The following is a 24,991-nucleotide window of genomic DNA, read 5'->3' on the forward strand; positions in this document are numbered from 1 at the left end:
AGGACAATAACAGGACCCACTTCCTGGCAACAATGTGAACACTAAATGCTAGAATCTAGGAGATCAAAGACAGAGCACTCAACACCTGCTCTGTGCAGGGCTCCACACTGGGCACCAGGTAGGTGACTGGTGACAAAAACTCCTGCCCTCCCAGACCTCAGTCACTACAGGAAAACCCTTGGCGCCGTGGCTAGAATACAGCAAGCAATAACCAATAACTGGTGTCAATGCTATCGTGACTTCCTTTCTCTGGGGCTGAGATTCCTCCTCTCTAAACTTGGAATACGGGCTGAATGAAACTTTCTGTGATTCCATCTCACTTCAGCCTTAAAGCCCACTGGGATGGGTGTTACCATGCCCATTTTACAGAGGGGAAAACTGAGGTGTTCAGAATGCAAGCTGGGCTGGGAATTCAAACCAAGGTCTTCTAACTCCCCATGCCCAGATATGTCCCACCTCCCAGGACTGAGGAAACGTGAAAAGGACCTGCCATTTGCCTGGTGATTCAGTTGGATGATTTAAAAAGACTTTCTTCCCCCCTCCTGGGGGTAAATTGAAATGTCCTTGGCAGGCACCAGTTTCCAAAATACGCTCTCAGCATGACAGCGGCAGTGGGCTGGAACATCCCCCCCACACACACACACCCCAGCCTCGCTGCTAACCCCAACCCTGGCGCCTCTGCAGAATGTGCGGGCTGGTGGGAGCTGATGAAATCCCCTTGCAAAAAGGGCCCACATCACGTTTCAAATGCAAACCACTGGACTTTGGGAGGCAAAGGCCCCACGTGGGCACCTTCTCCCTCCCGCAGAAGAACGGAGACCGCCTTTGAGAATAAACTCAAAAAGTACCCAAAACACCATGGGGTCTATCCCCCTACGCCGGACTTAGGCCCCCTCAAAGAGATGGGCAGAGATTCCGTTTTCTTGACAAAACAAAACCAACAGCCAAAAAATAAAACCCACGAACTCCAGAGATGGCGCCTGGAAAAGTCTCTTGGGAAGTCCCTTTACGTGTCTAACCTCAGTCCTTCATGCTTTGATTTCCACAATTTCTTCTCCTTCTGTTCTAGAGGACAGAAACAATGTCTCTTTTCTCTACAACCTGTCTCAGCAACTCTTCTCCCCTCCAAAATAGCCCGGGTTTGTTATCAACAACTTTCCTTTCCAACTTTATCACTGAGAAGCAGAAGCTTTTGAAACGTAGGTAATGATCCTCTCCAACCTGTCATGGCTTTCAACAAAAGCCGGCGAAAGGAGCCGGGAAGAGTCTCGTCCAAGATGTCACGCCTCCAGCGCCAGCAGCCGCATCACACTGGGGAGAGGCCAGCTCTGCGTCTGCCCTGCTGTGCGCTTCGGGCAAGACGCGCCCCTTCTCTGGGCCTCAGTCTCCCCGCCTGTGTACCAAGAAAGGTTGCCCTGATTTCTGAGTCCATGCCAGTTCCTACCACTGTCGGAGCTGCCCACCCTCACTGCTGGCGCTTGTTCTACCCCCCTCCCCCTGCCAAAAAGAGGAAGAGAAACTTGCGTTAGGCGTCCGGGGAGGCTGTGCGGTTCCGAGTTGTCAGGCTACACGGGTTGTTGCCGGGTGAACCAACCTCGCACAAATCCCAGGACAGAGAAGTCCCACCTCCCCGGTAACCACAGCTACCCGGGCCACACCTCCAACCCAAACACAGCCCGAGGCCCCGCCAAGGACCACCCCCGGATTCCCTCGGGACCCCTCCCCGCCCTGAGACCCGCCCCAGCTGGAAAGAAAGAGGGAGAGAAGAAGCCAACGCCCCCATTGTGCGGAGGTGGAGACTGAGGCCGAAGGTGGAGACTGAGGAACCCCGCAGCCGGCGGGGTTAGGACTGAACACTGATCGTGCGTCCAGGGCTCCCTCCCATGCCGGGAGTGGCGATCCGTCTCCTTCCCGTGCGCGTGAGGTTTCCACGTGGGAGAGGCCGAAAGCAGCGCAGACCCTGTGGATCGGAGCCCATCGGCGCTGTCCACTCTCCTCCCCATTCCCCAGACCGAGAAACTGAGACCCAGCGAGGGGCCGGCACCCGCCCGGGACCCACCGCGAGCCCCTCCCCGCGCCTCACCTGCTGGCTGTGGCCGCGCGCCTGTGGTTTCCTGGAGTTGAGCGGCAAACAAAGGCCTCCAATCCCGGCGCGGGGCGGGGCGGTGACTTTTTGCTTAATCCCCGAGGCGGGCCTGTGACGGGCGGGGAGGGCCCTGGGAGGCGGGGCCTCGGGAAGCTCCACCAATCGCTGAGAGGCGGCCGCCTGCGGCCCGCCCCCAGGGACTAGGACTCGGCCCCAGCGCTGAAAAGCTCACATCTGGGAGATTTCGTGTCCCTTCTGGAACCCGCCAGAGTGCAGAAAGGAGTGTGCGGCCCAGAGCTAAGACACTTGTGCAAGGTCGCACGGAGCCGCGGTGAAGAAGGGGAAGCGGACTGCTTCGTAACAGTAATGAGAATCTTAACACACTTTTCTTGAGCTCCTATGTGTCAAGAGCTGTTGGAAGCTCGTCCTGTGTTCCGTCCTCTCCCGTGCGGTACGTAGGTATTGGCACTGCCCTCCACGTCCATTCTAGCGCATATCACTATTAGCAAGCAGGAAAACTCAGGTCTCCAGGGGGACAAGAGCTTGCCCAGAGTCGCGCGGTGAGTGCAGGACAGAAATGATCCGTTGTCCACCGAGCGCTCACCTTGGATGGCGGTGTAAAATGTCAAACTGACCTCGGCTCCCGCCCCAGGTCTGCCACTGAACTTCAGGTAAATGGGATCCCTAAGGCCAGCATCACAGAGCTGCTGAGGGGAGGGGATAAAGTGAACATAGCGGCAAGCCCAGAAGGAAGACCTCAATGGCGCTCACTTCAAGAGCTCCACCACCAACCCAACTTCACAAGGGGGTTGACAGGCCCCAAGACAGGAAGGATTTTCCCCCCGGGGACCTGCGACCACCGGCTGAGTTGCAGCCAGTTCTCTATCCCCCTGGCAGAAGGCTCTTTCTGGTTCCCCAGGGGGCCCGAGGCTCCTACAGGCACCCAGTGATAATCACAGCAGCAACTTCTGTTCACTGTGCCAGCGGCAAACATTTTAGGAAATCCTTATCATAACCTACAAGCTAGATGAATACTATGCCCTCCGTTTAATGATGGCGAAACTGAGGCTCAGAGAGGTTAAGTGACTTGCCCCAGATCACACAGCCAGGAAATAGTGGAGGTGGAATTTGATTCTGGATGTCAGACTCTGAAGTGTGGACCCTTTGAGCGGGGCCTTATTCTCTATCCTTGTACTCCTCACTTTGGGCTATTCTATCCCTCACCCTGTTTTCTCCCAAGAAGAGTGGGCTGCAGGTAATTTGAAGGCCAAGTCAGCTCTTGCTTGGGCAGGCCCTGGCTCAGGCCAAAAACTCACCCTCTTCCTGCCTTCTTCATCTACCAGCAGACCCTGAGACTCTCCAGCAGTACCGTCCCCACACCGCCCCCTGCCCTAATTCTGGCATCTTGAATAAAGATGTGAGGGCCACAGGTACAGGTGGCCAGAGTGGACCTTTGACCCCTCCCTCCTCCATTATTCGAAGTTGCCTTAACCCATGGAATTGGATCCCTTCAGAAGACAGCAGGACACATGCTTGTCCTTGGCTTTATGATATGGACCTCAAGCAGCCATGGGTCCAAATTTGGCCGCTACCTCCCATTAGCTATGCAACCTTGGGCAAGAAACTTGACCTTCCAAAGCCCGCTGGCAAAGGAATTTTTTTGAAGTTTGTTTAAAATTCCACTGGGTGGGGGACCCTAATGCCCAATGGGCCACAGCCCTGGAGCGGGGCCCAAGAATTCTAGAAAGGATAGCTCCAGAAACTCATTCTTGTCCTACTTTTTCAGAGTTCAAACTTGGGACAGGGGGCAGCAGCTGCTGGGAGCTCTCTTGTCTCCTGGAGTTGAACCTTGTGGAGAGTGGGCTGGTTCAAGGCACGGATGGTCACGAGGTCACGACCTGCCCAGAGTTCACAGAGCGGGTCAGCGGCTGGGCTGAAATTCACTGTGGGCTGGTGATAGACGAAAACCTCTCAGTTCAGAGCAAGATGCACGAGGACTTGAGACTGCAAAAGGTGTGGCATTTCTAAGGCCAGAGGGCCCTTGGTTCACTGTCACCATCATCCAGACTGCCATGGTCTTCCTGGGGCTTTGAACCTGACTCTGAGCCTGGTTCCCGGGGCCCACGCCCAGCATCCCAACCTCCATCAGAGGCAAGCAGCAGTATCCCCACTGCACTTGTTTCCTGGGGTGGTTGTAACAAATTATCACCAGTTCCTGGCTTCAAACAGCACTCATTTGCTCTCTTTCAAAGAGAGGTCTGAAGTCCAAAGCCAGTGTCACCGGCCTGCCCTCAAAGTGTCAGGAGGGCAGGTTCCTTCTGCGGGCTCCGAGGGGAGAATCTCTTCCCCTGACTTTTTCAGGGTCTAGTAGCTACCCGTATTCCTGGGCTGCTGGTCCTTCCCTCCATCTTCAGAGCACAGCCCAACCTCCACTTCCTTACCCGCAACATCGTTCCCCCCTCCTTGTCAAATCTCCCTCTGCCTCCCTCTTACGAGGACCCTTGGGATTACATGGGGCACCGCTCAGAAAATCCAGCTCAACCTTCGCATCTAAATGCCTTAATCCCACAGGCAAAGTCCCTTCTCCATATAAGGGAACATCCACAAGTTGCAGGAACCTGGATATCTTTAAGGTCCTTATTTGGCCTACCACACCCCATTTTCCAGATGGGAAATCGGGGCCTAGAAGGGTGAGATCACGGGCCCATGACCACGCAGGATTTGGCCTCTGATGCCAGGAGACTGGGGAGGGGGAGAAGCCCGGTGGGAGTTATTCCCTACAGGGGTTTTAGGACTGGGGAGGGGCATATAGAGTCCCCGCAGGAGGGGCTAGGGCTTCAGGGATACTGGCTGCTTCTGAGATCAAGTGGAATCCTGGGCCCTGTCCTCAGGTGGTCTCCTTGGGCTGGGGAGGGGAGAGGGGCAGCTAAAAGCAAGATCTGGTCCAGGTCTGTGGATTCAGCTGCCCCTAACCCCCCTGTGGCTGACCTCTGAACACAAGGCTGGACAAAGCAGGACTTCCCCAAGTCTTCTTGTCCCACAGAAACCCGGGGTTGAAGGAAACGGGAACTGGGGCTGTGTAGCAGACCATTTTTTTGCCTCCTTCCTTCCCTGCGCACCGCCCCCAGGTGAAGAATGGGAATGTGACTGGGAATTTACTGCCTCTCTCCCCCTTCCCCTCCCCAGGCCTTATCCAAAGGCTGACAGCATGAAAGTCCTGTCCCCTCACCCTGAGTGGGAAGGACTCTGGGTCCATTTTGACTCCAGGGGCCCCTGTGGGCTCAGGCTGCAGCCGCCATCCCAGGACTTTGCCTGAAATCCACCCCCTGCTTGGCTTCCTTTTTCCCCCTCAATTTCTCCACTCCCTTACTGGTCTACTGTGGGAGCATTGCCTTCATGAATCACCTGCATATGGATCGGATCGTCGGAGTCGGCTTCTGGGACCCCCCTAAGGCAGGCCACCTCCCTGTGTCTGAACATATCCATGCACATTGTGCATTCGGCCCCAGAACATACCTGTGTGCTTTAATTTCAAAGTTATTTTCTGTGAACGACCTTCAAGTAAGGTGCTCCAAGATGTGGGTGTGGCCCAGGTGCCCCCGCATCCCTGCTGTGTCCCACGTGGAGCCACGGCAGGGGGAGAGGCTGGTAGGTATGCATGGCTCTGTTCTACCCACCCCTCTTCAGGTCGAGCAATCGAAACCCCAGCCACAAAGGCAGGCCACACAGCACGCTGGACCCTAACCTTGTTCAGGTTTCTTTTTTGAAAAATTAAAGTCATAAGCTCTGTATATAAATACACTGACATCGCTGGTCCCCTGCAAGGCCTCTGGGATAGGCTGCAAGTGGGGTGGGAAGCTGGGGTCTTGGGGTCCCTAGGGGTGAAGAGAGGGGAAATAAATAATAAATACTATGGGGGGACAAGGAGCCAGGAAGAAAGGGGGGTGAATAGGGGGTGCTTGATGCTTATTTGTGGCACTAAAGGTCCTGCGCAATGCCCCCTGGGCTGGGGGCCGTGTCCACCAATTCTCATGTGGCCTCACTCCAGATAAAGGCTCAGACATCTGAGGATGGGCCAGGTCCTAGCTGGTGGGGGACGGGGCACAGTGCCTCTATCCAACCCAGGAGCCAGGCCCTAGCAGGCCTCAGGTGGACTTTCTCTCCTTCCCGACACCCACTGTTTATACTGAGAGCCTACTGCATACCCCAGGCATGGCACCGGATCCCGACCTGGCCTTCTGTTTGCCTCACCCGGCTTTCTTCTTCTGGTTCTGGGCCAGCGGGCCGGGAAAGAGTGGGGGGATGTCTTCCTGCTACCCTGGCTATGCAGCCCCGGCCCTCCAGGAGCTTCATAGTGCCAGGAGGGAAGAGGGGCCGGGGCCAGGGACCGGGCCTCAGCCCCTAGAGCATCACATTGAACTCGGTGACCAGAAAGTCGATGTAGTCTCGCTCCTTGGTCTTGAAGGCCTCTGCGATGATCCGGGCCGCCTCCCGATGCTCCTTGCCCCGGAGTGTCAGCCCATTCACTTCCAGAATCACGTGGCCCACCTTGAGCTGCCCACAGTTGTGGGCCGAACCGCCTCGCTGCAGGGGCGAAACACAGGGCAGGCGCACTCGAAGCAGCCGAGGGCGAGGCTGGCCTGCCCTAGACGCCCACTGGGCCAGGTGCAACACCGCCAAGCAGGCTACAATCTGGGTGTCCGATGCCCTGGAGGAAAACAGGCTCAGGGAGGGCAAAGGGCCTGGGTGTGCCTCTGGTGGCGGGCCATCTGGAAGGGGGCAGAACCCTGGGGATGCTGAGAGAGGGGCCCTCGGGGGTCAAGTGGGGCCCGTGGAGGTGTACCTGAATCGTGACGATCCGAGGCAGGGGCTGGCGGGTGTTGGCGCCACCCTCGATGGCAATGCCCAGGGTGGCCGCACTCTTCTTCACGCGGACCAGGGTGGATGTAGGCTCCAGGAGTCCAGGCTGTGGGTGTGAGCAGGAGACTAGTGCCTGAGGCCTTGTCAGTGGACAGGCCTGGCTGGAGGTGGGGGGGAGGCTGGACTGGCCATGACATGCCGCTGGGTCAAAAGGGCTCAGACTCCAGCCCCGGGCTGGGAGCCGCCAGTATGTTAGCACTAAGCTAAGAACTGGTGTTGCCAGCTCTCTAATCGCTACAAAAACTCCCAAGGCTCAGGAGGTTAAAGGGCCGGCCCGAGGCTGCTTGGTGGTGGTACTAGGACTCGGACCCAGGCCTGACTGCCTTAGCCAGCGTGCCAACTCAGACCTGAGCTGGGAGACCCTCAAGACCAACTTTTAGTGCTTGGCTTGTCACTGTCAGTGGCAAAGGTGGGACCTAACCTGGGCCTCCAGACTCCCGATACAGCGTTCGCTCTGGGGACCCACACCCCTCCAGTGGTGGGGACTCACTTCCTCCCCGTGGTGGTTACTTGTCAAGCTGAACCCTGCTCGGGGACCTCCTGTGGCCCACCTGAGGGGCCCTGCCCTCCACTTAGTCCTCTGTATCCCCTCCTCCTTGCTCACTGGTTTGGTGGCCCCCTCTGTGGTCCTCTCGTTTCGAGGTGGCTCCTTGGTACTCCTGCTCTTGGTGGATGCCATCTGTCTGCCTCGGCCCGGGGCGCTGGCTTCTGCCTCACCGGCGTCCACGCCACTGTCTTCGCTCAGGGTCTGCCCACTGTCCGAGAGCTGGGAGAGCGTGGAGGCTGCTGGGAGGGGGAACGGGAGGAGAGTGGTGGTTTATACCGCTGGGGTCAGGGAGGGCTTCCTGGAGGAGATGATGGAGCTGCAGACTGGAAGACTGTAGAAATTCCCCAGGCATGGACTAGGAATGAAGGGATCACAGGGCTGGAGGGAGGCGAGACTCCCCACCACCTTTCTACCACTGAGACCTGCCCTTCCACCCGGGGCTGGCCTCAAGGCCACCAAGACCTCTGCTCTGACCCCACCCAGTTCTCGGCCCATGGCGTAATGATGAAAACAGAGGTCAGGAGGCAAACCCAGCCCACAGATGTGGGTTCTGATTATTATTTTCTTTAACCTGTCAAATTTTAATGCTCAACTCACACATTCAAATTAGGGTATTTCACATAAAAATTAAATTTCTAGCTTCTCAATAAAACAAGGGAAGGTTTGCCATGCCTGGTCTGTACCCTCCACAACCCCACTGGCCTGAGCCGAGTGGTGGGCACACAGCCTCGTTCGCCAATCAACTCCGAGCTGCTTTGCTGTGTGTGTGATGGCTGGGCCCCTGAATCGGAGACACTCTAGAGACCAGCAGGTCAGGTCTGAATCCTCTCTGCCTGGCTCGAGCAACCCCAGGTGAGTTACATAGCCTCTGAGCCTCTGAGCCTCCGGGAGCACTGATGCCCATCTAGGAGCATTAGCATAAAGACTTAATTAGATATGATGTGTAGTGTGAAGCCTACAAGAGAACACACTTGCTCTAGACTGTTCCACAGTCACCTTCTGTGACTCAGCTTTTTCATCTGTAGAATGGGGGACAACAGTACCAGCCCCACATGACTGCTGGGAGGCTTAGATGAGTTGCTTATAGAGGCAGGGCCCCTAGAACCGTATCTGGTGCACAGGAAACTCTGCACAACAGACAGCTTTAATTTTCGTTGTGTTGGGCTCATGGCTAGGTGATACCTCCGGTGTCTCTCACCACATCCTGCCTGCTGTCCCCTCAGCTGCCTTCCCTCGCTGAGCTCCTGAGCCCAGGGACCCTGCACTCTGCATCCTAGCCCGCCCACTGTTTCACATACAGCGGGCACTCGGTTCGCTGGACCGATACATCACTTTAGCCACTAGATGGCACCAAAACCCAGCACAATGCACCCAACTTGCTAAGGGGAGGGAGGAGGTCGAGAGCCAGAGCTTGAGCCAGATCTAGACAGAGCCCGCCAAGGTTCCAGGCTTTATGCTGCCATCCTCCTCAGCCTGGACTCTGGAAACTCTGGGGCCGCAGCCTCGTCCCAGGTGTCTGCGAGGTCAAGCCTGCCCTCCGACCCTGCAGCGCCCCCTCCCCCAGATCTGGAGACCTCCTGGGGTCGAGGGACAGTACTTTCCATACCCTCCTTTCCCCCCAGCACTTGCCTTGTGCCAGGCCCTGGGGACAGCGATCACAGAGGCCACCCCTGTCCTCAAGGAGCCTGGTCTCACCGGGGAGATGGAGACTGCAGGGTGGCCAGGATTGGGGGCGCTGGAGGGAGAGCCCAACCCTCCCAGAGACCCAGCGGGGCTGTCACTGAATCTCCTCCCACAGCTTGTCATGGTCACACGGCTAAGTGGCAGAACGAGGGCTCACACCCGCGTCCACACGGGCTCAGGACCCTGTTCCCCGGGGCACTCGGACCCTGTACATGCTTCCACTCTAACTATGTCGATAGGCAGATCAGCCTGAAGCGGCCTGGATGCCCCCAAGACCATTCAGGGGGCGCCCGAGCCCAGCCCAGGCAGGGGCGGCCAGTACTCACTGCGTGTCTGGGGCAGTGCCCTCACTTCGTTCACGTCCGGCTCACTGTCTGGCCGGTGCACCTCCACCATGACAAAGTGCTGGTTGGTGCCTGTCACGTCTGGCCGGCCGGAGGGGGAGGGTGGCGGGAGGCAGCCCCCCGCCAGTGTGGCCTCTGCAGGGGGGCTTTTCAGGTGCGGGGGCGACTGGACGCGCGGGAAGGGGCCGATGGGGTGCTGGGTGACCAGGGCCAGGTGGGCGTCCAGCGGCCTCTTGGAGCCGGGGTTGGCAGGGGAGACAGAGGCATAGATGGGGGAGGAGGGCGAGTCTTGTGCTGAGGAGGCCCCTGGGGTGGGTGCGGTGCCCGCCGGTGGGCTGCGGTTCCTGGGGGCTGAGAAGACGATGCCCGAGTGGGAAGACGAGGAGGACGGCGGCTGGAGGTCCTCTCTCCCTGGCTTCCTGGGCTGGGCAGGTGGGCGGTTGTGGCCTTGGGCCAGAGGCGGTGGGGGAGGCGGCGGCTTGCAACTCGGCAGCCCCTCGGAGGTGGCTTTGACATCATCCTGCCAAAAGACCCAACAGGAGTAGAAGGAGTCAGAGCCCATGGTGGCTGGTAGAGGGGAGCCCGGAGCGGCCCAGGCCGCGGCTGGAATTCTGTCCCGCTCTATCAGCTCTCGGCCACGCTGCTCTGAATAATGCAACACCCCAGTGGAAAACTGCTCCCCCATCTCAGCAGCTGATAAGCGTCGGCATCCTGGCGGGCGTCTCCGGGGATGGCGTCGTTACCTGTGGGAATTGAAGTTCTTGGCATCCGCCAGGGCTTGTCACGGGGAACAAGACTTAATTAGAGGAGGATGCGGAGAATGGAAAAACACAAAAAGCATTTCTTTGGCTTTTCTTTTTAGAAGATGATCGTGGCTACTAGAGACAGGAGATGTGCGGGACTGGAGGGAGAGAGAATGGAGAGAAGGGGACAGTCACATGGGCTTGGGGGCTGTGTGGTCCTGGGCAAGGCACGGCGCCTCTCAGAGCGCCTCTCTGGGCAGTGGGAAACCTGCACCTGCCCAGCGGGGGTGTGGGGATGTGAGGAGCCCCGTGGGCATGTGTTTGCAGGTGCCTGCTGTCCAGCAGGTGCGTGGTAAGCAGTAGTGACAGATACGGTCACTGCTATTTCCCCTCTGCCTAGGCCAACATCCGGCACTTGAAAGCTCTGACGACAGTGCCCTGTCCCAAATGCTTTACTTATGTGGACTAATTTCCCCCTTGCCACAAACTGGTGGGTAGGTACCCTATTCTTATCCCCATGCTACAGAGGGGAAACCTGAGGCACAGAGAGGTTAAGAAACTTGCCCAAAGTCACACAGTCAGTGGCAGAGGTGGGATTTGAACCCAGGCACCTGGCTCGAGTCCAGGCCATTCAGAAGTTATTTGGGTCAGAGTGACAGTGATGCTGTCCGGCCTGCGGATGTGCACATAGGGGTCCAAGGTCACATTTAAGGTCCATTTCCAGTGTGATCCTATGGCCTCTGCAGGGAGTTCACACACTCCTCGTGTCAGTAGTTGTTGTGATAACGTTCAGATAAGGTATCAAAAGGAACACCCACTCAGCAAACAGCCTGACTCCCTGCCTGAAATCCCCAGAAGGAGCGAGAACAGTCCTGTTCCCACTGGAGAGAGCTGACCGACGCCTTGTTCACAGGCCTGGGGCTGGGTCTGAGGGCCTCTGTCCCCTCCTTGTGGCTCTCACTGAGGAGCTAGCCAGCCCCCCGGGGCTTCAGGCAGACTAGGGAGGGCAAAACTCAGGGAAAGAGCCAGAGAGGGTCTTACCAGGGAAACATCTGGGAGGGTGTTCATATTGCCCTGGACAGCCTCACCAGTTTCCTCCAGGTCCAGAGTGTTCTAGAAACGGAGAAGAAAGCAATGTGAGCAAATATAAACTGAGAAGGGAAAAGCAGTTTGCCCTCCGAGATACCAGAATCCATGATGGGCCTCGTGACATCTTGTGGTTTCTGCTTGTCCAGACATGCCCCGCTCTTGGGAGATTTACACATTAAAATTAATGTCAATTTTCCTGTTGGTCGTTTTGAAATCAATTTTTCTTTGAGGCTTTCCAGGCGCCCCCTCAACTCTCTGTGGGGTGGCTCTGGCCTGGGCTGGGCACTCCCAAAGCTGGGCTCTGGGTGCCATGTTCCACACGCTCGGCGCCTTCCAAAACCCAAAGGTCCTCTTGGACAGAAGCCCAGGAAGGTGTGACAATGGCAGGATGCAAGTGAGAGGTAGGCTCTCTCTTTTTAATTTAATGGTTTTAATTGTGAGGCAGGTGATTAAGGTTTAAAGAAACCTTCTTTTGCGAAAATGCCCGTTTCTTGCTTCCTTCTCTAAATCAGTGGGAGAAGCCTCAAACTCCCTCAAGTGACACTGAGATGCCGTTAGGTCATCTGCAGGCTGTCCCTGGGAGGCTGAGCAGCGCCCCTCTCTCAAGGAGCTCTCTTGAGGGCTCAGGGGAGCCATTTCTCCACCCCACAGAGCCCAGGATGGCAACGAGCCTCTGCCACCAACCCCTGGCTCACGTCTCAAGTGCAGCCATCCATAGTGAGCAGTCTCAGTGCTGGACGGATGCCGGCCTGGGGCCACAGAGGAGGTGAGACACCACCCCTGCCCTCAGGAGCCTAGAGGAAGTGGGTTCGACACAAGCAAGCAAGGAGGAGACTGTGCACAGAGTGAGGAGTTACAGGCGTAGAAGCAGCTGGGGAGGGGTTATCAAGGAAGGCTTCCTGGAGTAGGGAGCATGGCTTAAAGTTAAGTCTTGGGAGTGAGTTGGGCAAAGGAGGGAATGACGGTGTTTCAGAGGGCAGGGCATACATAAAGCAGGAAGGAGGTATGAGAATCTTTGAGCCGTGCCACGTGACTCAAGCATGGAGCTGCTGGGACTTGAGGCTGAGGGCAGTGGGTTGCCATGGCGACGTGGTCAAGTTTGTCTTCTATGAAGATTCCCTTTACTCACTTCCTCTCCAGCCGCCCCGGAACAATGCAGGCATGTCAGGGCCTTCACGCTGGCTGTTTCCTCTGCCTGGAACACGCTTCCGTTCAGCTATCCACAATGCACGCTCCGTTCTTACCTCCTTCAAGACCTTCCCTAAGTATCACCTCCTCTGAGAAGTCTATCTTGATGACCCCACCTAAAATCGCCACCCCTACCCCCGGCTCTGCTTTAGTTTTCTTTACACCGGTCACTTCCTTCACCCAGCAGCCAGGATGTAATCCTTGAAACATAAGTCAGACAATATCTCTTCCCAACTCCTAACCCCCCAGGGTCTTTCCATTTTCCCTGGAGAAAATTTCAAAGTCTGCACTCGTGTCTTGTGACTGGGCCCCTTCTTGCTAACTCCTCCAATAGGATGGGATGGTTCCTACCCCAGGGCCTTGGCACTCACTGTTCTCCCTGCCCTCACAGACTCACTCCCCCACTTCATTTAGCGCTGACCTCCATTGAGGCCTTCCTGGACCAGCCCTGTCTAAAACAGCACCCCTCCCCACCCCCACCCCTCTGTCTAAGCCCTGACCATGCTTCTTTTTTCTGTATAAGATTTACCACCACGTGATGTTATATTATCAATTTGCTTCTTGTTTGTCTCTCTCATTAGGATAAACATTCCTCAGGGGCGCCTGGGTGGCACAGCGGTTTAGGTGTCTGCCTTCGGCTCAGGGCGTGGTCCCGGCGTTATGGGATCGAGCCCCACATCAGGCTCCTCCGCTATGAGCCTGCTTCTTCCCTCTCCCACTCCCCCTACCTGTGTTCCCTCTCTTGCTGGCTGTCTCTATCTCTGTCAAATAAATAAAAATAAAATCTTTAAAAAAAAAAAAAAAGGATAAACATTCCTCAAAGGCAGGACTTGTGACCACCTGGTTCCTACTCTATCCTCAGTGTTTAGGACTGTTGCTGCTTGATAAATATTTACTAAGCAAATGAATCGATGGCTGAATGAATTCATCAATCACTCTGGCTGGCATGGAGGAGGCCCCAGGAGGCAGAGAATTAGGCAAGGCGGCTCCCACAGATCATCGTGGAGAACAGTCACGGTGGCTTGGATTCGGGTGAAGGCAGTGGGTAGGGATGAAGGGGTCCCCCGATGCCAGACTCCCTGGGGCACAGGCTGCCAGGCCACTCCACACTGATCCCTATCTTGAATGACGCTCCTGGAGCCTCGACCATTCTGGGCAGGCAAAGGGCACGTAATCACGAAGTCATCGGAACCCTCCAAGGAGGCACTCGGCCCTCCCGGCTCGGAGCCTTTCGTACCCAGGCCTCTTTATCTGGTCCCGTGATGTCAGGCTGGGACACCTGCCTCATTTTACCAGCAAAGCTGAGGCTGCCGTGCAAACTTCAGCATCCCAACTGTCCCCAGCCTCGTCCCCTGCACAGGGAAGATGCTGGGGGTCCTTGGGAGGGGGAGTGATAGGGCTGCCCTCCCGGCCACTGAGTAAGGGGCACCACACCCAGCTCTGCCACTCACGGCCAAGGGACGGAGGGCAAATCACTGATTGGCTCTGTGCTGCTTTCCTCATCTGCAGCATGGGGTAACGGCAGTCCCTGTCTCATGGGGCTGATGTATTAACACTTAAAAAGTGTGCAGATGGGGAGCCTGGGTGGCACAGTTGTTAAGCGTCTGCCGTCAGCTCAGGGCGTGATCCCGGCGTTATGGGATCGAGCCCCACATCAGGCTCCTCTGCTACGAGCCTGCTTCTTCCTCTCCCACTCACCCTGCTTGTGTTCCCTCTCTTGCTGGCTGTCTCTATTAAAAAAAAAAAAAAAAAAGTGTGCAGAACAGGGCCTGGCACAAATACACGAGGGCAGGCAACAGTCCTTATCAGAAGCTTGGGACCCAGCAAATCTGCCCCAGCCACCTCACGGCTGCAAATCCCCCCACCCCCAGGGACCATGGGGACACTTTGGCTGAAAGGAAACAGCCGTCTCCCTCCTCCCAAACCAGGATGAGTCCAGTGCTCCCTGGAAATAGTCAGCAGGGCACCACCGTCCGCCCAGAGTCGAATGGCAGGGCTGGGCTGGTGTGTGGAGTGATTCCCTCCCCAGACTTGGCGGTGACAGTCCCGGACTCTGCAGCAGGTGCCGAGAGAGATCAGAGGCCTGCGAGGAGGTGTCTCCAGCAAAGGCCGGAGGGGTGTCGGCCACACTCAGACGCAGCCACTGCCGCCTGTCCCTGGATTCAACCTGCAGGCCGCTGCGGGGCTCAGGTGACAGTCCAAGGTGGGATCAAAGCCATGGGATTCTGCCCTGTTCTGGTACTGGGAGCTTTGGCCAACAAGCATGTAGCAGGCAGCCTTGGCTCGCAGGGATAAATGGTGCACAGGTCACTGCGTCCCAACACCCCGCAGAGGGCCATGCACACGGTAGGTGCCCACACACTTGGACTTAGGACCACTGATGCGGCTGGTGGTAGTAACTGGGCCCCCGGGAGGGAGAGAGGAAGGATCCAGGGCCCCGACAACACAAGCATGACTTTGCCGCAGACCACAGAGCAGGTGTGACTTGCTCTCAGAGGTACAGCGGAGAACTGACCACCGCTGGGGAGGACGCACCAGGCCCTCTGCCAGGCGTTTTACTCACATGATCTCATCTGACTCTCCACTGAGGCAGGCCCGGGGATCCTCCCTCTTTCCCAGCTTTTACATTTACGCTCAGAGAGGGAAGTGACCTGTCCAAGACCACACGGACATTCTACAGCGGACCAGGCAGGGGTGGTCCCAAAGCCAGGCAGCACTGCACTGACCCCAGAATGGAATAGGGCCCTGAGATCGTAGGAACCAGAGCTCCCTGGGAGCGCCCCTCACTGACATGAAACAATAGAGCCATGTCAACAATAGAGCCATCGCTGGCCCCTGGCCTCAGCCCGTCCTCGCTGTGAACAGCATCCTGGAGTCAACGGGCAAGGCAGGGATGGAAAGTCGGGAAGGTGAGGATGCAGGGGCGGGGGGAGTACATATCCAGCCCTGGGAGGAAGGCCTGAAGTGGAACAAACAGCAGACGGGTCAGAGCCCGGCCCTGCCAGACTCCATCTGCCCAATCCAGACGCTCAGAAGCCCTGAGTCCCCGAGCCATGTTCCTTGTGCGTCTGAAATAGCTAGCGACAGCAGGCTACGAACCCCGGGGACGTGTCAGCAGAAACGCTTGAGGAACGGGCTTCGAGAGGAAGATCAAGGTCAGAGCTCGTGCAGGAGCCAGCCCACGCCTCCTGGCCTCATCGCGCCCGCCCCACCCCCGCCAGCGGCTCGGGGGCCCCCCTCTTCCTGCACCCACTGAGGTTTAGGCTCCGTGGCTCAATTAGTCCTGCTAGAGGGGGCCCTTCATCTGTTCGACAGCTGAGGTCACTGAGGCTCAGAGAGGGAAGGCCACCTGCCCAAGGGCACACAGCAAGGATGAGGCGGGAAGCAGAGCCGTATTCAAGGTCTGACTGTTATTCAGACTGCTAGTCTCAAGAGCCAGGACGCCCTCGGGACCTGCTGCTCCCCCCATCTCCTTCCTCCTCAAATCAGTGACGGTTCAGAAAATTCCCTTTCCTCTCAGAGAAAAGAACTTCTTTTTGTCGAAGTTGGCCCTGTCAGGGCCCGGATATCCCAGGAGTCCGGTCTGAGGGAACTGTGCAGCCAAAAGAAAACAAAATCGTGGAGGGCAGTCACCCGTGCTGACCTCTGCCAGGTGGACTCGTGATTCTGGAAACGATGATGCTGGCCCAGGTGTCACCTCAGCAAAACGAGGCGCTCCTTTCCCTCCCCCCTCCCCCAGCCCAATTCCCTGGTATCTTCTCCTTCATCCCCTCATTACAGGGGAAGGCTCTTAGGTAAAGGTGCTATTTTCAGCTCTCTGGTCTTCTGACTTCTTTGCTCTGATGTCAGGACAACAGGCTCCCCCCAGCTCTGCCCCTAAACGAACCAGAGGCCTGAGGCTAGGGGGCCTTCCCCCTCTGTAGATGGGAAATGGAGACCCTGAGTCACAAAAGTTCTGGAAGGTCACCACTGCCTGAGACTTCTGCCTGAGGCCAGGGGGAGGGACAGAGGAGGGAAAGTAGAGAGGGGAGTGGAAGTAAGAGAGAAGGAAGAGAAGGAAGATAGGAGGGAGAGGTGGAGAGCGAGGAAAGGAAAGAGCTGGAGCTGGCGAACAGAAGCCATCACCCCAGGAAGGTCGGGGTGGGGGAGGGAACCAGTTGGGCCGAGCCAGAGTCCTGGCATTCCTGGGGGGCAATGAGGTTGCCTGGAGTGAAGGGGACAGGACTGGGGGTCCAAAAGGATCATGGAGCCAGACCCTGGGCTGATGGCCATGCTGGTGGAGAGAGGATGGCCCTGCTCTGGGGCTTTCCAAGCAAGGGGTGGGGCTGGAAGTCTGGAAGCTGACAGGGAAGGGCAGAGGGGTGTGGATCCCCAAACAGAGGGCTGGAACCCACATTCACTTGCGTGGCCGAGACCATGGGAACTGCCCAGCTCCTGGTTGGCTCTGGGCACTTTTACCATCGGTCCACTCCTGACATCATGTTCGCCCACCAAAGCACAGAGGTCCCCAGGAGGCCTGTGTGGCACAGACAGAATGTGCCACCTTCTGCCCCCATGCATCACCCTCCCAATGGTCTCAGGAAGAGGACTTCGTTCCGTGGACAGAGAGCATGACCGGGAATCTCCAGGTCAGGGCTGGAAGGGCCCTCAGGGAAGCAGGACTCCACGAGGGAGGCGGTGACCCAAGAACCCAGCTGAGGGAAAACCCTGCTTCTCTCTTTGCATGAACCTCCAACCCATGGAACATTTCCTTCCTTATAAGTGGAGGCGACGTGACCCAGCAGAATCGTTGGTGCCATAGACACTGTCACCAACTGAGGCCCCAGAGCTTTCCCATCACATCCCGGTTGTCGCAGACGCCACAAAACCCCACTTGTGCTCATGCCAGCTTCACACTCACAGCCTCGCTGACCTGCTGTCAGACTTTGCTGTTGTGCGTGCTGGTCAAGAAAGGCACGGTTTATGATTTGGTTTGGTATTCCGCTCTATGATTTGAGGTTTTTGGTAACCCTTACGTATTTTCTTTTAAACACCTAAGGCTGTGCTTTTGAGAAGGGGGGCCAGGGCTTGCCAGCCAGCCAGAGGGGCTCATGGCACAGGAAAGGTAAAGACCCCCATCTTAGGTCAATGCTTAGTCTGACCCCCCTGTTTTATAGCCGGGAGAGTGCAGGCGCCGGAGGGGCAGGGCTGGCCTCCGTGGACTTGCTTCTGTTTGCTAGAAACAGCTTCCAGCACTCCCAAGTCCCCACATGGGGAGGATTGTTGCTTATTTCAGACGCGGGCTGAGGCCAAGCTGCAGCAAACCGAGGCTCACGGACGCCCCTGAGAAATTTATGGTTCTGACGGCGCAGGGCGCTCGTGCCGAGGCCTCTGAGGGGGGAATGGACTGCTCTCCTCAAGCAGAAGGACGAACTCCAGCCTGGCCGTGCTCCCAGCTGGGCACCGAGCAGCTTCCTGGGACGGGGGCTGCAGAGCCCGTCTGCCCAATGACAGACCTGTATACCCGGACCTCAGCAGTATAGCCCCGCGTGTCCCCATCTCCTGCACCTCTGAGCTCTCTCCACACACAGGAGAAGCATCTTAAAAGATGCAAACAAGATCGCGTCACTTCCTGCCTGGAGACCCTCACTGGTGTTCCACCGTTTCAGGATTAAGCCCAAGTTCCCGGTGCCTCCTGGGGCTAACCCTGCACCCTGTCCCCTTCCTCCCTGGCATTCAGGCCCTCCTGACCTCCCACAGTTCCTTCCAGGGCCCACAAACCTTGAGCTCAAGGCCTTTGGATGTACCAATCCGGCCCCCTCAGCTCCTTGCCTTGTGGATTGCCAGGCTGATGCCAATGACTTCAGATCTCAGCTCAAACATCTCCTCCCTGACGCCCCGCATCGGTCAGGGCCCCAGTCCTCGACCCACTTCTCAGGGCGTGAATTACGTAGGTGATTTGATCTGAGGCTGCCTCCCTGACAGGACCTGCTAAGCTTCCGGGCGGCAGGTGCTGTCATTGGGGCACCTCTCTGTCGGCAGAGCCAGGGATGGGGGCAGGGAGGGGTGCTCAGTGAATGCTTGGCTGATGGAGTCAATACTTGGGCTCCTTCCTGCTTCGCCACTGAGGGCGGGCAACACAGTAGGTGGGAGAAGGTCCTCTGATCGTTTGCTCCCTGTTTCTGGGAAGAGCTACCTTCACAGTTAGGGGTCCTGCAGCCAGAAGGGACTGAGACAGGCCTGAGCTTCTCCACCCTCCTTTTGTCCCAGGACTTTTCCTCCTCTGATGAGGAGGAAAGCACAGAGGCCATAGGGGAGCAAAGCGCTGACAGTCCCATCCAGCATCCACTTCTCACCATACTGCATGGGAACACGGACAGTAAGGCTTGTAGAGGCAGGGCTCCCACCCCAGCATCCTTTGGCAGACCCAGGGAGCCCCTTCCCAGGCACACGAGAGGCTTATAGTACAAACCTCTCAATTCCAGGCGGAAAGGGGCTGAGGTTAAGGCGGGGCAGTCCCAGTGCCACCTGGGACCTCCATGGCACCTGCTTCATACGTATAAGGCTGGCCTTGGCCTCTACAACCCCCTTTCCCCTGAAATCCTCTGTAGTGCCCTTTGCCAGCCTTTACAGTATCCACAGAATCCCAAGTACCCCACACCTGCAAATCCACTACTGAGCTCACTGAGTTTTCATGACAACCCACAGATGACTGGTCTTATCGCCTAGTGGACAGATGCAGAAACTGAGGCTCCAAAAGTCACCTGCCCAAGGTGACATGGCTACCACTTGGGAGAGCCAGCCCCAGGCTGTGGGACTCCCCAGCCTGTGCCCTTAAGCCCCTCTGCCGCCGGCTGGCTTGTACCCCATGAAGAACCCAGGAAGAGCAGGCAGGCCTTGCTTCTGCTCCACTCTCCTGGCTGACATCCCCATGGCAGGGCAATGACATTGTTTGGAGGCAGGAAAAATCCCAGGGCTGGCTCTCTATTAAGACACATGGAAAAGAAACACAATTTATCAATGGGGGAAGGCTGCATCTGATCTCCTTTGATCGATTTTGTCTGGTTTAAGAGAAAATGGCTGCAGAATGAGCCACGTTTAACCTGCAATTGCTAACTGCACAGCCTGGCCCACAGAAATTGGGCTAAATGGAAACTGGCTCCATTTGGGGCAACCGTCTGGGGCATCTGGGTCACGAGAGCCAGCCGCCTGCCACTCTGCCCGAGCAAAGGACACTTTCCTACCATGTGGGAGGTAGGTGGTTAGAAGGCTGGGATGTTAGAAGATAACCCTGAGTGGCCAGGGAGGGCGGATTCATTTCAGTTTCTGCTCCACATTTCCTGGGCCCCAACTCACTTCCAGAGCCTGGGCTGGCACTGGGCAGACAGACAGGAGAAAGACGTGGTCCCTGCCTGGTCCCTGGTTCCTCCCGTTTACCAGGGAAGAAAACTCAGAAGAGGTGAGAACCATGTGACAGGCGTTTGAACAGTCAGGAAAGCAGGTGAGCTCCAGGAGGGACAGGATTTGGGTCACAAGAAAGAAACGTAGGTTTGGGGGTTCAGCATCATTGCAGTAAAAGCTCATGGACATGTGCTGGGGTCGCAGACCAGTGCCTGGCACTTGGTGTGAGTAGGTAAATACCAAATCCTCACTCCACCAGTCACTAGCTGAGTGACCTGGACCAAGTCACTTCTCTCTCTGACTTTTCTGTGCAGTGGGGATCATGGCACCACCTGCCACTTCTGTTACTGGGAAGGTCAAAGGAGATACAACTGGAAAGCATTATCACAATGCCACAAAGAACTCTGGACAAATGCCAACAATGATGATTATTAAGAAAGGCCCCAGCTGTTAATATGGGCCAGGCTCTGTGCTGGCCATGAGGAATTCACTGGTGATGCCAGACACAATCGCTGCTGTGGTCAGGGGGAGTAGCCAGGCTTGTACACATTATTAGAATATAATGAGACAAGAGTCACGAAAATGGGACACTCAGGGGCCCTGGAAGAGCCATAGGGAAGTCAGAGAATCAAGGAAATCTTCTGGGAAGAGGTGGCATGTGAGCGTAGGGCTGATGCCCACGGAGGAGACAGCCAGGCCATGAGAAGTGGGACAGAGAACACTCCAGACAGAGTTTATAGCATATGAAAAGACAGGTCTCTCAAAAGCTCCACGGTACAGAAATTATCATCCTCAACTTACAGATCCTAAAACTGAGTTCAGAGAGGTAAAACCCCTTTCTGAGGTCACACAGCAAGGAAGTGGCAGGGCTGGGGTTTAAGCAGAGAGCATTCTCACCCCAAAGCCTGAGGAAACCTGATGGACTGGACAACAGGAGAGACAGTGAGCACCAAGAAGAACCCCAGTTCCCACCAGGGCCGGGGGGCAGACATAACGGGGTGGCAGGAAGGGCCACGCCCCCTACCTCCACCCCGGCTAAGGGACTCCCACGGCCCCACCCGGCAGGAAGGACGGTACCTCCATCAGGTCTATAAGCCACAGCAGCCGCTCCTGGGGAGGAAGGGTGGGCAAAAGGCAAAAAGAAAAATACATCAAATAAATATGAGGGATGTGGTGGGCACAGCAGCCACCCCTCTGCCACACACGCACGCATGCACACACACAGAGAAGGCAAAATGGACACAATGCTCTAAAACCCCTTCTCCGCTTCCTCTAGATGCTTGTGGCAGGGATACAGGAGGACGAAGAAAAGGTCCTGTGGCCACAACTAGCACTCCTTCATCCTAACTGCCTCTGGAAGGAAACCCTGGGGCGTGACAGCAGGCGAGGCTGGGATCGTCACTCCCATTTGGCAGGTGGGAAAACAGAGGCCTGAAGAAGAGAAGTGACTTGTCCAAGGTCACACCTGCTAATGGAAGGCAGAGCCTGAAGGAGGCCCTTGTTCAGAAGACTGGATCAGAGAAAACCTGCATTGCAGAGAGACCCAAGCCTTGTGCCGGCAGCGAAGCTCTGAGTCTGAGGGATGGAGCCCCAGGCTGTGCATGTGAGGGCGCTGGAGGCAGGATAAGAGTGAAGGGGGGTAGCAAATCCTCAACCCAGTAATTTCCAGAAGCCTCCAAGTGTCTGCAAGGCCCTGGATGCAAATCCTCAAGGTGGTTTTCTCCAGCCAGGTTGGGGGAAGTAAGAGCAGAGGCTTCATCTGCTCTCGAGGTCTGGACAGTATTTCTGGGATGCTGGTGCCAAAAGGGACGTTACTCCTCATTTAATCCTCCCACCAAGCTGGGCATAGCAGCATCGCTGCCCCAGGGCAAGTGGGGAAACTGAGGCACTGGACAGTGAGGCATGGGGCCGAGACTATGGGGACTAGCACTTCTCAGGTTTGGGGGAGACCCCTGGGTTGGGCAAGGCCATGGCAGGCCAGTGCTGAGCTGGACATAATAGATACCCTGACTGCCATCAGAGCCTCAGGCAAAGACTTTAGGCCATTCTACTCGTGGGAAACTGAGGCCCAGAGAAGCCGGGGCTTAAACTGACATCTTCTGCCTCCCAGGCTAGAACATACCCCATCCCCTTCACCGGATCTCTCGTCCCCGATTCTAAAGGGACCATCCCAGAATTACAAGCCGCAATCCCCCAGGTTTCAGAACGATGGCTCACGGCTCCTGAAGCCCCACATGGGCATTACCAAGGCCAACCTCAAGGGAGCAAGACCCAGAGAGAAATGGCCCCTCGGGCCAGGTCCCTGCAACCTGAAGTCAGCTCATCACCTGGGAACCACATCAAAGCATGTGCACAGGGCCAACCACACAGCCCCAGTGGGGAACACCCTCTTCCCTGCCCCAGAAGTGATCTGCTTGTCCCGAAGCATGACATGGCCACCACCGCAGCCACAGCCAGAGCCCTAGAGGAATGCCTGGCAGCTTCCCGGTCCCCCCAGGAGGGGACAAGGACTCCTGTGGAGGAAGGTGACTCAGAAGGGTAGGGGTGGAAGGCAGAGGGATAGAAGTTCCCCAGAAACTCAGATCCCCAGAGCTAAAAAGAAACAAACCTACACTGGGACGTGCAGTCCGCAAAGGAAAGGGCGCTGCCCCAGGACTGTTTCCTGCTGGCTGCAAGCTCTTCTGTGCCTACTAACCCCCCGGCATGCAGCCTTGGACATCACCGCACCCCCCAGCTCTGCCCCTCTAGCGGGACAGCTCCCTGCATCTGTCCCAAGTCTACAGAGATTCCACCTGTAAGAACTCCCAATTTAGCATCTGGCAACAGCAGGGCTTGAGAAATGCGGCTTTCCCCTGCCCTTTCCCCAGGAGAGTGCTGATGAGAGATCTAAAGACAGGAAAGGAGAGCGTGAGCCACGCCAGCTCTCCTGACCTCCAGCCCCGGCTCTTCCTGCCACATGGAAGGGGATAACTGGGTCCCATACCAAGCAGCAAGGCATTGCCTTTGCTCCTTCCTTGCAAAGGTCTCCTGGGATGAATTTGCCTCTGAGCATCCCAGGGGCAGAGCCCAGCATGGACCGAATGCTTTTCTGGGGAGGCTGGCGAGTCTGGGAGAAAGTCAGGGTGGGCTCCAAAGACAAGAGGGTGTGTCTTGGGGAAGATCCCATCACGGCGACCCCCATGAATGTACTGCCATGGTTTCTGGTGGGATCCCCCACAGACTGGTACTATTTTTTCTATTTGTTTCATTACCCGTGTTTTTCACCTTTCTCCCCGAGCCCGCCCCCCCTGCAGACTGTGAGCCCAAGAGGCAGGGCCACCTCTGCCGCCTCCCAGAGCCTTGCTGGGCACGCATCAGGCATTCAACAACGAAGAGGTTTTTCCAAGGGAAGAAACTGAAGTTCAGAAAGGCAAGGGACAGACCTGGTAAGGGGTGGCACTGACAGTCACACCTAGATCCATGTCACTGCAAAGCCAGGATCTTGACACCCCACCCCTGTTGGCCATCAAGCCAGGGGTGGGGCAGGGGCAGCTCACCCTGGCCGAGCTGACGGTGGTGGAGGTGCCGTGGCTGCCTGTGGAGGAGCCTGTGTCACTGCAGGAGACCATGGAGTAGGCGTCGCCGGCCCCAGGGCCCGGGGGCTCCCGTGCCTTCATGGACTCGATCTCCCGCCTCAGCACCAGGTGGTCGAAGCGGTCCAGGTCTTGGGGGGAGATGGTGCCTCTCACCTCAGACAGGAGCGAAAACTGGGGATGGGGACAAACAGGGCACTCAGCCGGAGTTCCAACAGCAGGGGGGACCCATGCCCTGCTACTCCAAATGACCTGCGTGCAAACCTGACTGCTGGCCTCTCCCTCCTTAACCCCCTGTGGCTCCCCACTGTCCTAGGGGAAGTCCAAGCACCACGGCCTGGATCCTGGGCCGGGCTCACCTGACACCTACTTCCCTCTCACCTCGTCCTCGCCGGTGTCTTAGCAAGCACGCACGATGGCAGCTCCCTGAACACACCAGGAAGCCCGTGCTGGTTCCTCCCACCTAGAATGCCCTTCCCTACTGCTCTCCAAATCCTGTTTCCTCTGTTAAACCTTCCCACGTGCAACCGCTCCTGGGTTTAATCCCTTCTTCCTTTAGGCAGCATCGGGACCCCAGACCTCTTCTGGAGCAGGGTTCTCAAAGCTGCCAGCACTTGGGGGCTTGCGGCCGGCTCCCACCCGCAGATGTGTGGAATTCAGCAGCCTGGGGCGGGGCCTGGGCATGGCTTTTGAAGAGCAATTCAGATGATTCTAAGTGTATGCTCAGCACCGACAGCCGCTTGGTTAGGGCCCGCATCACAGGGGACGTTAATTGACTATTTCCCCAGGAGTCTGTGGGCTGCCTTCCCTGGGACAAGGGGCCGCCTCGGTCACTAGTCTCTGCCCCGGGGCCATTTCCACTCGATTCTTTGCGGGTTCTCGGGAAAGGAGTGGGGGACAGAGGGAGGCCGGGAGGATGCAGAGCCCTTGGGAGCTGTCGCCTTGCCCGAGGAGGGGCGCGGGGCACCTTGGCATGGGTGTTGAGCAGCTCGAACAGGGCCATGACCAGGGCCTCCACAGAGACGCTGCCGCCGCGGTACTCCTCCAGATAGTATGCCATGGTGGTGCGTTCCTGCTCGTTCAGCAGGTGACGTGCCTGCTCGTCCAGCAGCAGGCGCGTCTGGTTCCCCAGGCTGCTCAGAGTCACCTGGGAGCCCGCTGGCCCCTTGCAGAATCCCAGCTGAAAGACAGGAAGACAGGGGGCCGGGAATTCTGAATGGCTCTGGGGCCACGTGGCCAGGCGACACCTGTGACCGCAGAGCGGGGGTGGGGGGGTCCTCCGTGGCCTTGGCCTACACGGTGCCCCTGCAGGAAAGATACAGGTCCGTTCCCAGATGGTGCGGTCTCGTGCGGTCGCAAAGGGCTTCATGACCTACACAGCACTTTTACATGTCATCTCATTAGATCCTGTCACCGTTCAGAGTTGAGCGATGTTATTA

At 57.1% G+C, this 24,991-nt stretch overlaps 2 protein-coding genes across 15 annotated transcripts in view; both read right to left on the bottom strand.

Moving 5' to 3' along the window:
* The window catches only part of AKNA (AT-hook transcription factor), a 52,530-nt gene extending 50,365 nt beyond the window's left edge, over window positions 1-2,165 (bottom strand). For 5 of the 9 annotated variants that reach the window (XR_004626546.1, XR_002142006.2, XM_019795883.2 and 2 more), the window contains exon 1: window positions 1,222-1,509. The gene's annotated coding sequence lies outside the window, so the exon portion shown is untranslated. The other 4 variants (XM_034664367.1, XM_034664366.1, XM_019795882.2 and 1 more) reach the window with 4 other exon arrangements.
* Window positions 2,166-5,228: 3,063 nt separating this feature from the next.
* The window catches only part of WHRN (whirlin), an 87,308-nt gene continuing 67,545 nt past the window's right edge, over window positions 5,229-24,991 (bottom strand). For 2 of the 6 annotated variants that reach the window (XM_034664376.1, XM_034664371.1), the window contains 8 exons: window positions 24,520-24,732; window positions 23,517-23,726; window positions 21,058-21,090; window positions 11,365-11,436; window positions 9,563-10,100; window positions 7,611-7,792; window positions 6,930-7,052; window positions 5,229-6,670 (listed from right to left, as the gene is read on the bottom strand). In XM_034664376.1, coding sequence (XP_034520267.1) covers window positions 6,488-6,670; window positions 6,930-7,052; window positions 7,611-7,792; window positions 9,563-10,100; window positions 11,365-11,436; window positions 21,058-21,090; window positions 23,517-23,726; window positions 24,520-24,732 — 1,554 coding nt within the window. In that variant the 3' untranslated portion in view covers window positions 5,229-6,487. Of the gene's footprint in view, window positions 6,795-6,929; window positions 7,053-7,610; window positions 7,793-9,562; window positions 10,101-11,364; window positions 11,437-21,057; window positions 21,091-23,516; window positions 23,727-24,519; window positions 24,733-24,991 lie in introns of all 6 variants that reach the window. The other 4 variants (XM_034664372.1, XM_034664375.1, XM_034664374.1 and 1 more) reach the window with 4 other exon arrangements.

This window comes from Ailuropoda melanoleuca, chromosome 7 (genome assembly GCF_002007445.2).
Source record: "Ailuropoda melanoleuca isolate Jingjing chromosome 7, ASM200744v2, whole genome shotgun sequence".
NCBI classification, from domain to species: domain Eukaryota; kingdom Metazoa; phylum Chordata; class Mammalia; order Carnivora; family Ursidae; genus Ailuropoda; species Ailuropoda melanoleuca.